The sequence below is a fragment of the Corythoichthys intestinalis genome, chromosome 3 (assembly GCF_030265065.1).
Source record: "Corythoichthys intestinalis isolate RoL2023-P3 chromosome 3, ASM3026506v1, whole genome shotgun sequence".
In the NCBI taxonomy this organism is placed as follows: Eukaryota; Metazoa; Chordata; class Actinopteri; order Syngnathiformes; family Syngnathidae; genus Corythoichthys; species Corythoichthys intestinalis.
The window spans coordinates 59,622,927-59,635,452 of NC_080397.1; the positions used below are offsets into that span (position 1 = coordinate 59,622,927).

At 37.9% G+C, this 12,526-nt stretch overlaps 1 protein-coding gene across 1 annotated transcript in view; it reads right to left on the minus strand.

The window, feature by feature from the left end:
• Positions 1 to 11,998, minus strand: part of atp6v0a2b (ATPase H+ transporting V0 subunit a2b) — a 91,913-nt gene extending 79,915 nt beyond the window's left edge. Inside the window, exons 1-6 of the mRNA XM_057831533.1 lie at positions 11,404 to 11,998; positions 9,203 to 9,281; positions 3,591 to 3,688; positions 3,377 to 3,514; positions 3,163 to 3,260; positions 459 to 585 (exon numbers count right to left, since the gene is read on the minus strand). Coding sequence (XP_057687516.1) covers positions 459 to 585; positions 3,163 to 3,260; positions 3,377 to 3,514; positions 3,591 to 3,688; positions 9,203 to 9,281; positions 11,404 to 11,520 — 657 coding nt within the window. The 5' untranslated portion in view covers positions 11,521 to 11,998. The remainder of the gene's footprint in view (positions 1 to 458; positions 586 to 3,162; positions 3,261 to 3,376; positions 3,515 to 3,590; positions 3,689 to 9,202; positions 9,282 to 11,403) is intronic.
• Positions 11,999 to 12,526: the final 528 nt, after the last annotated feature.

A 12,526-nucleotide genomic window follows, 5' to 3' on the forward strand; every position in this document is an offset into this window, starting at 1 on the left:
AAAACCGTGCCGGAGACCGGGTCTGCAAAATTAGCCCTCTTTGTACGGACGAACTTTACCCATTGTCTGCGTAGTCCAGCTGTTTTTCTCGCATTAGGGAACTCATGGGTACTACATTGCGACAAATGGCTATTTGTACGTTACATAGCACGACAGATTTGAACAATTTTAGCGATTTTTTGATAAAACACGAACGCAACTCTCTCTTCGATAAACAACGATGGCACCTGCCTTGACCTTTTGCTTCCTGGCAAAGCCCCATTCGGCTGTTTCCGGACTACATTCGGAAATGTTCGTAATTTCCTATCTATTTCCTATTTCCTATCTATTTTCGATAATTGCTCATGAATGTGATTTATTTTTTTTGTTAACTTTATTCATATTTGTTATCTTGCCACATAATGGTTCTATTGATATCTCAAAGCCCCTTAGTATTATAATTCTCTTTAAAAACTTACAGTGTCAGGATCTTCAAGATACTCCTCGACTTCAGCATAACTGAGAATGGTGAAGCCTTTACACACTCTCCACAGCATCCGTTCAAACGCCTCGATCTTTGCCCTCTGGATGAGCCCAGAAACAAAACTGTGAGGGGGAATACAAAAACAAAATGAAAAAACAGCCACAAACAATAGTAGAGTTAGTTCTGTATGCTAAGGATCCAACTACCCAGCCACTTATCTATTACGAGTAAGGATAAAAAAATTTTGAGCACACTAGCACAATTGCAAATCGGGCGATGAGATAAATGGGTATCGATCCCTTGCTAGCAGCAAGTCAGTTTTATGAACTACAGGCGTTACATTACAGATTGCATTATTTAATCACAGCATTTATTTTAATAATCATAAATAAACTCATAAATGACAATAAATACTGGTAGTTATGACTGACCCGACTTATGTGATTTCGGAATTCACGACACCTGAGTCTTGTCTTTTTTTTGTTTGTTTGTTTTAAATGTTGACTTTTGCTTTGTGATGCATGCTTATATTGAAGCAGGAAGCGTAAAACAGGAAGCAAGCGCATGTACAGACGTGCCCCCCACACACACAGACAGAGCAGCCGTGACAGCCTGCGCGCACATTTTTTGCTTGTGAAGCATCCAGAGGCGATGGTTGTACAACCCCTAGCAAAAACTACGGAATCACCAGTCTTGGACGAGCACTCACTCAGACATTTTTATTATGTAGAACAAACTCAGATAAAAAGCGTGAAAAAAAAATGAATTAGTCCAAAAGTGCAACTCTTTAGCATTCAGAAACACTAAAAGAAATGAATAAAAAACATTCTGGTCCCATTGTGGCCCTCAATGGGCTGAATTCTAAATCAGAAGAAACCAGGACCCTGCCGAAGTCATCCTCCTGTTGGGGACGCTAGAGCCCGATTAGGGTAGGCGTGGCTAAACAGCACATTAACCCTCAGATGCATAAGTGGGTCAAAAATGTTGTTTTCTTGAAATATCTTCAGAATGAAAAATTGTTATCAATTCATATTTCAGGTATTCCCCCCAAAACATGTTCTTGATATAATGCCATTCAAATTTTTGATGAACTTTTTATACATTTTAAGAAATTGTCATTTTTGTATTAGTACCCCAAGCTTCCACAAGTGGGTCAAAAATGACCCACATGCATTTTCTATGGAATCCAATGGGAATCTTTCATTCTTATCAACTTTGGCTGTCAGGAATAAAATTACCGTGGACCACACAGACTAGGTATGTAAAAAGTGACACCCCTAAAGAAGATTATTTTACACAGCAAGAGAGCTGATACGTGTACTGGAAGTATTATGTCCATATAGTATTTTGTGTGTGTGTCTTTCATGACTATTATTATTTATCAACAAATTAACCTACTTCACAACTAGCTAGCTAACTAAGGCTAGGTTCATACGGCAGGTCCTAATGCACAATTCCGATTTTTTGTCATATCTGTTTTTTTGGCGTACCCATTCAGACTGCCTTCGTCCATTGAGCCTGTTCAAGTATCACACATGCGCTCTAATTTGCAATCCAAGATGCGCTGAGCAAACTGGCCCGCATGCGCAGTAGCATTGGAGTAGACAGAAAACCGAGCATTGTCAGGCTTATTCTGAACCCATTTTATTTTTTTATGACTGCTGTCAAGCCCCCTCCCCCAAAAGCCGTGTTCAAGCTAGGCGATAACGCTAATGCACAACTGCACCGCCACCGTAGCACCTTGTCTCTCTCACTCTTTGCTGATGTTAATTGTTGCATGAATTTCAATTTGGGGGACTTGACAGTTCGGACCGCAGCCACATTCAGGAAAAATGTGGCCCGGATGGGATTTTAACCACATACGAAAGTGACCTGGATCGAATTTGAAAATGGTCCACTTTTATGCGACTTTTCCCGTTAAGTCGAGTTGGAAAAACACGAAAAAAATCGGATTTGTGCTAGATTTACAGCTGAAATGGTCCTACAGATGTTGGATGATGGAGAGGCAGTGACTGGGTTGGACTCAAGTGTCCAAAATTTCTGATGATGAGGACCCAGACTTTTGTCCAGGTGGCAGTGGCAGTTATCCACCTGGAAATCCAAAAGTGTCCAAATCATGGCCCACAGAATGAGTTGGTAGGGTTCTTACTAGAGAGAATTACCTCCCACCCAGGGCAGAACACAGAGCCACAATATCTTCAGAAATCGGTCAGTGCCTTCACAAGGCCTTAGCACCGCTGTCTTACCAAAAAGATGCATGGGAACTCTTCATCATTGATGATAAAATACAAGGAAGGATAAAGTCTATTGCTGTTCTTTTTTTTTTCCCCAAAAAAATTTTAATTGAATCAAAGATATTTCAAGCATGAAATCATTCTTGTGTGGCCCTAAATATCATGCTAATTAATACACAAGGGATTATTGTTCACCAAAATGGCATAAAAACACATTGGTTCTTATATTGGTCATTTTTGACCCACTTATGGGAGAGTGCACGGTCCAGTAACTTGTGCATCTAAGGGTTAAAAGACATCTGCGTCATCGTCATCTGCGCTTTACCAAATTGTTATACATAGTCGAATTGTCTCAAAATATGATTCTAATTCACATAATAATGCTATTTAAGACTTTTTTTTATCCTGTCATACGCACTTTAAAGCCACATATTCTATGCAATATAAATAGGATTTTCATTTTACCCCAGTTTGGCTCCTAGCCCCTGCATGCTGCTGTAATCCATCATTGTGTCTTTTTCTAAGAAAGGAAACTCCTCATATGTGACTTGCACCTGCTCTCTCTGGAGGAAAAGAAACACAAAACCAAAGGACAAAACATAAGGCAGTGTTAATATGCAACAAGTAAAAAAAAGTAAGTGTGGACAGCGCAAACTGCTATAGAGTGTCACTCACTCACCTCAGCACTTCTCTGCACAAAATTACAAGTGATGCGCAGCATATGTGTGTACTCTGTTAGCTCCAATAGATTCTTTTGCAATCTTTCCTTATTCCTCATGACTTCACCTAACTCTACTTCCAGCCTTTGTAGTTGCTCCTGAAAGAACACACATAAATAGAACAATGGAGTACTTCCACTGGTCAAATGTGTAACATACAGGCAGTGAGCCTACCATTATACCCATCACATGCTTCGGTAAAGGAGCTGCAGGATTAACATCGCCTTCTGGCAATGAAATGTCAGCTTTCTTAATTTCCCTCAAGAGATACCCTGTTGACAATGACAAGGGACACTTTTAAACTCTATGTATTACTCAAATGTTATTACAACCCCTAGCAAAAAGTATGGAATCCCCAGTCTCGGACGAGCACTCACTCAGACATTTTGTTAGGTAGAACTAACTCGGATAAAAAGCTTAAAAAAGTAATGAATTCTTTCAAAAGTGCAACTCTTTAGCATTCAGAAACACTATGTGTTTAAAATAAATAAACATAGTGAATAAAAAACATTGTGGTGGTCAGTAAGTGTTAATCTTATAGAGCAAGGGCAGGGAAATATGGAATCACTCATTTCTGAGGAAGACAATATGGAAAATACAGACACACCCAGTCAATTTCCTTTCCTTAATTGGGCCCCTGCCTCAGATTAGATCTGCTCGTTAGTCAGCAGTTAAAAACAGTGCAGTTATCACACCTTGGAGGGTTGCTGGACCGAGTGGATTCACAAGAATCATGGCTCCAACAAGAGAGATGTCTCTTGAGACCTTTCCCCTACATATTAATAATCGTGGCGCTGCGCCACACCAAAATAAAAGCCGCCACACCTTGCAGATGAGATTTTTGTTGTTGTTGTAAAATTCATTCTAATTATTCATTCGTATTATTCAACATGACGTCTACATGAATATAAGCTAATTTTTACGCATTATTTGCTATAAGTCGTCTGAAATAGCACGACAAATACGAATTGTTCCTTTACACATTTTATTTTGAAAAGCACATCAGTTCTCCTATTGAAAGTTTGCGCCTGGAGTACGTCGGCACAAAGATCGAAATGGGGAGAAAAATCCACAGAATGGCATTTGAAGTTAACGAATTTACCTCCAGCTTATACTGTAAAAACGATCTTAATATTGACATTGACGTAAGTTCTTTTTATGGCATCTTTGACCCGAATCGTCGCCTCCTAGCATAGCATTTGCTCGGCGCTAACGTTACTCATTGTAATTTCAGATGAGGATTTCGAAGTACAGTATTTTGGAAACACAAAAGTTCCTGAAGACGAGGGTCCACTAACAAAATGACCATTATTTTTGTGGTGATCTAGACCGTCACGTTTCTAAATATTAAATTAGCATCTGAAGCTAGTTAAATATTTCAAAACGTGAGGCACACGCTCCCCGGTTCCGAAGGTATTGGCTCTCACGTTCTGAGGAGTAGAAATAACCAAATGGTTATGGCAAGCAGTGTATTTTAATGTTTATACAAAGTTTTCAAATGAGTCAAGATCACAGCTGGAGACGCAGATCAGGAAAGCGCACAGTTCAGCGTAGGAGAACTCTCAACAAAGGAAAATAGCAAACAATCTTTAGCATGGACCCAACATGGACAGAAATGGCAAAGTTCAAGTCATGGCTGTACCACACAAGTCAAGGTGAGTGTTAAGAATTCTGCACCTATTATTTTTATTCATCATAAATTCATAATTGTATTATTTTACCTTAAATTCTGGTGTAGAAAAAATTGTCTTTAAGCTATACACATTAATATTATTATTATTGTCTATAACCTAACATATTCCTTATACAAAAAAATTACAAGACAGATCACATATTTACAGTACATTGAAAGAAGTATTTTTCATCTCAATGAAAAAAAAAAAACATATGAATTTGCACTTATAATTAGAAAAGTAACTCCAACAAAGACTTCAGTTCGAACTGAAGTCGGATTGTCTAATGTAAATTAGACATATTTGATTTAAATCCAAATGGGTAAAACATTGAATGTGTTTCAGAATATGGACCAGGCCAGATGTCATGATGTCAAAAATGGCATCACAGACTGATAAATGGGGAGTGCTGCTGACGGCAACGGTCGGCCATTGCGTTGACAGTGCCCATCTCAACAGTGAACTGAGAGAGAGATTTGTCTGCAATGAACAGAGTAAGACATTTAGTCAACTGTACAATGTAAGTTAGAGATGCTTGAGTGTCTTCATTTCCTAGATCTCATTTTTTCTTATTCCTGTGTAGGTGAAGACAGACTTGAGAATCAGGGGGGCCATCTTGCAGCACACCTCACTAAAAATTGACCATTTATTGACGATTTCCCTTTTTATTTATTTATTTTTAGTACAGTAAAATCAAATGTTCGCAGGCAGGATGCAAACTTTGCAAAGGTTAAGGTTCTTAGAAAAAAAATAAATGTTGTGGAAAAAATCTTATTCGTCATGATATTAAACAAATTCGCCGCTGCACAAGATGGGGTTGTCCGACTCGAACATGGCCCACCAACACCACCACAGCTTCAAAAAATCCTAGGGGAAACACTGGAGAGGATTATCAAACTTCTTGTATGTATGTACAGTGCCCTCCATAATTATTGGATTTATTATGTGTTTTTTAGCTTCAAATTATTATTTTTTTCTAAATAATATGGGCCCTTAATGGAAAAAAAGAGAAAAATCCAACCTTCAATACAAGTGCATTTATTCAGTGGGGAAAAAACCCCACATAAAGAAATAATTATTTGACATCAAATAATGTGTGTCACAATTATTAGCACCCCTGGTGTTAACACTTTGTACAACCCCCTTTTGCCAACAAAACAGCATCTAATCTTCTATAATGTTTCTCAAGATGGGAAAAGACAGAAAGAGGGATCTTCAGCCATTTCTCTTTGCAGAATCTCTGGACCTGGATCCTCTCCTCTGTACTCTCCTCTTCAGCTCACCCCACAGGTTTTCAATGGGGTTGAGGTCTGGGGACTGAGATGGCCATTGGAGGAGCTCGATTTTGTGTCTGATGAACCATTTCTGTGTAGATTTGGCCATATGTGTAGGGTCATTGTCTTGCTGAAAGACCCAGTGACAACCCATCTTCAGCTTTCGGGCAGAGGGCAACAGATTTTGATTTAAAATGTCCTGGTATTTCAAAGCATTCATGATGCCATGCACCCTAACAAGGTTCCCAGGGCCTTTGGAAGCGAAACAGCCCCACAGCATCACTGACCCACCCCCATACTTCACAGTGGGTATGAGGTGCTGTCTACACGCCAACAAGCTGTTTGGGAGGTATGCATGGAGAAAACCTTTCCTCACTCACAATCATAAACGCAAACGTCTGGAGTTCGCCAAGCGGTATTGGGGCTTCAACTGGGATCGTGTGCTTTGGTCAGATGAGACCAAGACTGAGGTTTTTTTAGAAGAAAAAAAAATAGAAGCTAAAAAAAAAAACACATAAATATTATAAATCCAATAATTATGGAGGGCACTGTATGTATGTAACACGTATGGTTGCCAAAGATGTGGGCTGTTAAGAGTCAGCTGTATAAAAAATATGGACCAAGTACAAACAACATGGCAAGGTTGTTAAAGTTAAGCGTACTGGAAGACATCCAAGCATCATGACAAACAACTAAAGGTCATATGTCTTGAAAATAGAAGATGTACAACAAGAACAAATGAAGAAAAAATTGGGGGAAGCTGGAGTCTAGGTATGTGACAGAACTGTGCAAAATCACCTAAAGGAAATGGGATTTTCATACAGGAAAGCTAAAAGGAAACCATTATTGACACTCAAAAAGAAAAGAACAAGACTGCAATGGGCTAACGAGAGGCAATCATGGACTGTGAATGAATGGATGAGGCTTATTTTCAGTGATGAGTCAAGAATCTGTATTGGACAAGGTGATGATGCTGGAACTTTTGTTTGGTGCCATTCCAGTGAGATTTACAAAGATGAATGCCTGAAGAAAACATCAAAATTCCCTCATTCCTTGATGATATGGGGCATGTCAGGCAAAGGCACTGGGGAGATGGCTGTGGTTAAATCTTCAAAAAATGCACAAGTTTACATTGAAATTTTAGACAGCTTTCTTATCCCTTCAATTGAAAATATGTTTGGGGATAATGAAATCATTTTTGTCCCTACAAAAAAAAAAAAATCAGCTTTTACGTGTTTTATTTCATGTAACATTTCAATCTAAAAACGACCAGGCCAGATAGCTGGCAAGACGTGCTAAGGCAATAGTTACATCAAAATTCAACCTAGAAAAATGAAAAATTGGCTTTTGTTGAGTAAAATTAAGATTATTCTACATGTCTTTCCCGAGTAGTAAGTTTCTGATGTCAAAATTGAGTGATTTATTAGCTGTTGAAACCTTCAATGTCAAAGTTGCATTTTTTTTTTTTTTTTAAAGTCGCTATTTCGGGCAAAAACCTACATGATATGTTAAATATTGCTATTGATCCTAAAAATATAGGTGATTATCACTGCATTTGTTTCGTGCATTTGTTGATTTTTTTTGATGCCACTGCTCATGGAGACTCCAATGCAGATTCTTAACTCTTGACACCTTGTCCAATGCAGATTCTTGACTCTTGACACGGTGATGATGCTGGATCTTTGGTTTGGTGCCGTTCCAGTGAAATTTACAAAAATGACTGCCTGAAGATAACATCAAAATTCCCTCAGTCCTTGATGATATTGGGCTGCATGTCAGGCAAAGGCACTGGGGAGATGACTGTGGTTAAATCTTCAATAAATGCGCAAGTTTACATTGAAATTTTAGACAGCTTTCTTATCCCTTCAATTGCAAATATGTTTGTCATTTTCCAAGATGACAATGCATCATGCCACAGAGCTAAAACCGTTAAAGCATTCCTTGGAGAAAGACTCATCCAGTCAATGTCAAGGCCTGCAAATAGCCCAGATCTCAACCCTATTGAAAACCTGTGGTGGAAATGGGGGGGGAAAATTGGTCCACAGCAAAACTCCGACCTGTAAGGATGATCTGGCAACTGCAATCAAAGAGAGTTGGCACCAAATTCATGAAGAACACTCATCAAGTCCATGCCTCAGAGACTGCAAGCTGTCATAAAAGCCAGAGGTAGGGCAACTAAACACCAGAGATGCGTTTTGTTATTTCTTTGTTTGTTTCTCATGATTCCATATATTTTTCCTCAGAATGGATACTATATTTATTTCCCTGCACTTGCTCTAAAAAAGTAACATTTACTGACCACCACAATGTTTTTAATTAATTTCTTTTAGTATTTCAGAATGCCAAGGAGTTTCACTTTTGAACTAATTCATTTTTATTCAAGTTTTTTTCAGTGTTTGTCCTACATAATAAAATGTCTGAGTGAGTGCTCGTCCGAGACTGTTTATTCCATACTTTTTGCTAGGGGTTGAAGTAGTGCCAGCCTTCAGAAAGCAGTCACACAAGGAGGTTATTCTCTACTCTGGATTAAGTCAGAGATTTGAATTTAGTTGAAAGCTGTCATATTTAATTCGTTAAACACAGAATGACAATTGCCCCGACTCTAGTCATTGAATTTCCATTGAATTGAATGAGAAGACACGCTATTGTTAATTGTATTACTACTTTCTATGCAATTACAACTTTTTCCAGTCTTCTGCCTTTAACGAAACTACTGCATTACTGTATATTAGTATCATGTGTACAATTTATCAGATTAATCTAATAAAATGGCTATTCACAATCACATCATACTGACTTCATCCCTTTAGTATTCTGTTATAGATCCACGCATACATACCGAGGATCCTCTCCATCTCTTCACATCTTTTGATTTCATTAACATATTTTCGTTGAAATGCATTAACACTGGGATTAAGCTGAAACAAGCACAGGAGACCAAGACATAGTTTAAAATGATGTGTAAATTGCAAAGTATAGTGGCAAAGTCTAGATCAGTGGTTCTTATCCTGGGTTCGACCGAAACCGAGAGGTTCGGTCAAAGTAAAAAAATGCAGAGCCCTATTTCCGTTCGCTGATTAAATCTAGGCAAAGTGGTTTATTAGACCAGGTTTTGGTCTGGTTTGCTCCCAAGTTACAGGCTTAATCCATTTCTTTTAACTGCTTATCCTCTATCTGATGGGAGGAGGAACGTTTTTTTTCCAGTGGAAGGTTGACTCTAGGGCTGCAGCTATTGATTATTTTAGTAGTCGATTAATCTATCAACTATTTAGTTCGAATAATCGGATTAGAAACATTTAATGTGTAGCAAAATCAATTTTAGGAGATGTAAAACATCTCAAAGATTGCACTTCCAAAAGAGCATTAAATGCAAATTCAAATTTAAAAAAATACCTGAGTTTAGCCTCCAACGGTACAAAAAAATAAATAAATTTAAGGTTAAAAAGAAAAGAACAAATTGGCTAACTTGCATAGCAAAATCCCGCTATCTTAAATGCTATAAAATGCTAACTTTTTTGTTTTAACTGCTCTTGACCAATTGTTCAAACATATTCCTACAAAAAAAACAGCTACATATACCTACAAACTAAATGATAAATGCATTAAAAACACATTAGTTCAAACAAAAACATACCTTATGTTGGTCTTAATAGGGAGCAGCTGGATTCAGCCATTTTAAATAACTTCCCAGGTAGCAGACAGACATTGAATAAATGCTGATTTTCCATCAAAATCTTCAGTATGGTTGACATCGAAATTTTCGCTGTCAAGTGACGTTGAAAAAACGTTGCTCTATAGTATGTCAGGCGATGGTTGGGTTAACATTGTTTTATAGTTGATGAACTAATGTTGACAAATAGTTGATTTATGATTGACCGGGAAATATGATTGAAAAGTCATTGAATTATGGATGAGCGGGCATTTTGGTTGAAAACTTAACTAGTGCTGCAACAATTAATCGATTTAACTCGAGTATTCGGTTGGGAAAAAAGATTCGAATTAAATTTTGCTGCTTTGAGTATTCGTTTAATCAAAGTGGCGTTGTAATGGTTTATTTTGGAAGTGTTTGCATTTAGTTTTATTGATCTGAGTGGATACACTGCCCTCTAAACAGCCTCATTTCATAATGCTGAATCCAGCCGCTCCCTGTTAAGACCAACATAAGCAAAGTTTTTGCTTGAGCTAGTTGTTTTGAATGCATTCGTAATGTAGTTTATTGGTATATTTAGCCGTTTTTGTGGGAATATGTGTCTGAACCATTTGTTAAGAGCATTGTAAAAAAAACAGTTTGAAGCTCAGCTGAGGAATTTTAATTTTGCATGTTCCTTATCCGATTACTCGATTTCTCAAACTAACTTTCACCGATTAACCGACTAATAAAATATTCGATAGCTGCACTCTTAAACATAACTTTGATTCAGCGTTGTTCGAATATTATTACTAATCGAAATGAAGTTTAAATTTGTAAGCATTTCAACGCTGAAACAACATTAATTGAGGATGCAAAAGTGACGTTGATTCAACAATATAAGTTCGACAGCAGAATGTTAATCCAACATCTTTTCAACGTCAGTCTGCTATCTGGGTTATGTCATATTCATTGTTGCCACAATAGGGCAGTGTACCAACACAAAAATCAATCAAACTAAATGCAAACACTTTCAAAACAAACCATTACAACACCACTCTAATTAAACCAATAACCGAAGCAGCGACAGTTGATTCGAAGCTTTTTTCTAATCGAATTACTCGAGTTAATTGAGTTATCGTTGCAGCACTAGTTGACTCGCACAAGGAATGAGGGATACAGCAAACCAATGGACAGCCTGGTGTCAAATTTTGACAAAAATGGCTTTATCATCTAATTCCGATGGGTTCGATGAATCTACATGTGAGACTTGTGGGGTTCGGTACCTTTAGCAAGGTTAAGAACCACTGTTCTAGATGTTATCATGAGTTTAAAACAGTTTTGTCGAAAGATAAGTTACCAAACATGAATCCATTTGAAAAAGAGCATATGTTAAGCGTTTCAGGACTTACATCTCGGAATTCCACTATGCCTAGTTCTCCAAGATCCCCGATACAGTCGTATGCCGATCCGGACTGGAGAAATAGTTGGGCCAAACACATTTCTTCTCCCCGCAGCAGAGAGCCCATTTTGACAGCTCGAGATATCCCTTCTCCGCAGAGAGGCTAACGTTAGCAAGTAATAAACTGGTCAACGAGAGTTACCGTTCTTTAAATTCCAGCTTCTTCCCAGCAATTCGCGTCCGGTTCAACCGGTGTCATAGTTTGAATCCTGTGATACCAATACACTTGACTTGCTGAACTTCCTTACGCTATCCATGCACAGCTTCTCTCTGTCGTCATATCAGCTAAAGGCTAAAGGCTATCCGCATTTGTATAATGTTTAAAAAAAAAAAAAAAAAGTTCCCTCCAAATATCAACCAAACACCGAGTATCCTCAATTACTTGAGTCACTATCCACCAACAAGCAATTTGGTGCGCAATTTCTTCATAGTTTGCAAAGTTTTGGCGTAGGTTGCTGGTAGATTCTCCACGTCACTAGACTGTTACGCAGCCTCCAGTACAATGCTGCGTTCGAGGAAGGTGGGAAATCGGAACTTTCCTAACTCCGACCAGGAAAAATGTCATTGGAACACCACTCGAACTGGGAAGTATTATTGGAACAGTGGTTATTAACTCATTTGCTCCCATAAACGTATAAATACTAGAGCTGTCAAACGATTAAAATTTTTAATCGAGTTAATTACAGTTTAAAAATTAATTAATCGTAATTAAATGCAATTCAAACCATCATTGTGTGGACAGGAGTATCCCACGAGTAAGGATGCTGGACAATGAGATCAGGGGTGGGACAAAATAAGTTTTTTCTTCTTCCCACTCCCTTTCGAGTGCAATTATTTTTGTTGAATTATATTGTATGTTTTTGTTCCTTTTGTGTGTGCATGCTCGAAATAAAGAAGTTTCATCATCATCATCAACATCTATAAAATATGCCATATTTTTCTATAAATTATTGTTGGAATGGAAAGATAAGACACAAGATGGATATATACATTCAGCATACGATACATAAGTACTGTATTTGTTTATTATAACAATAAATCAATACGATGGCATTAACATTATTAACATTCTC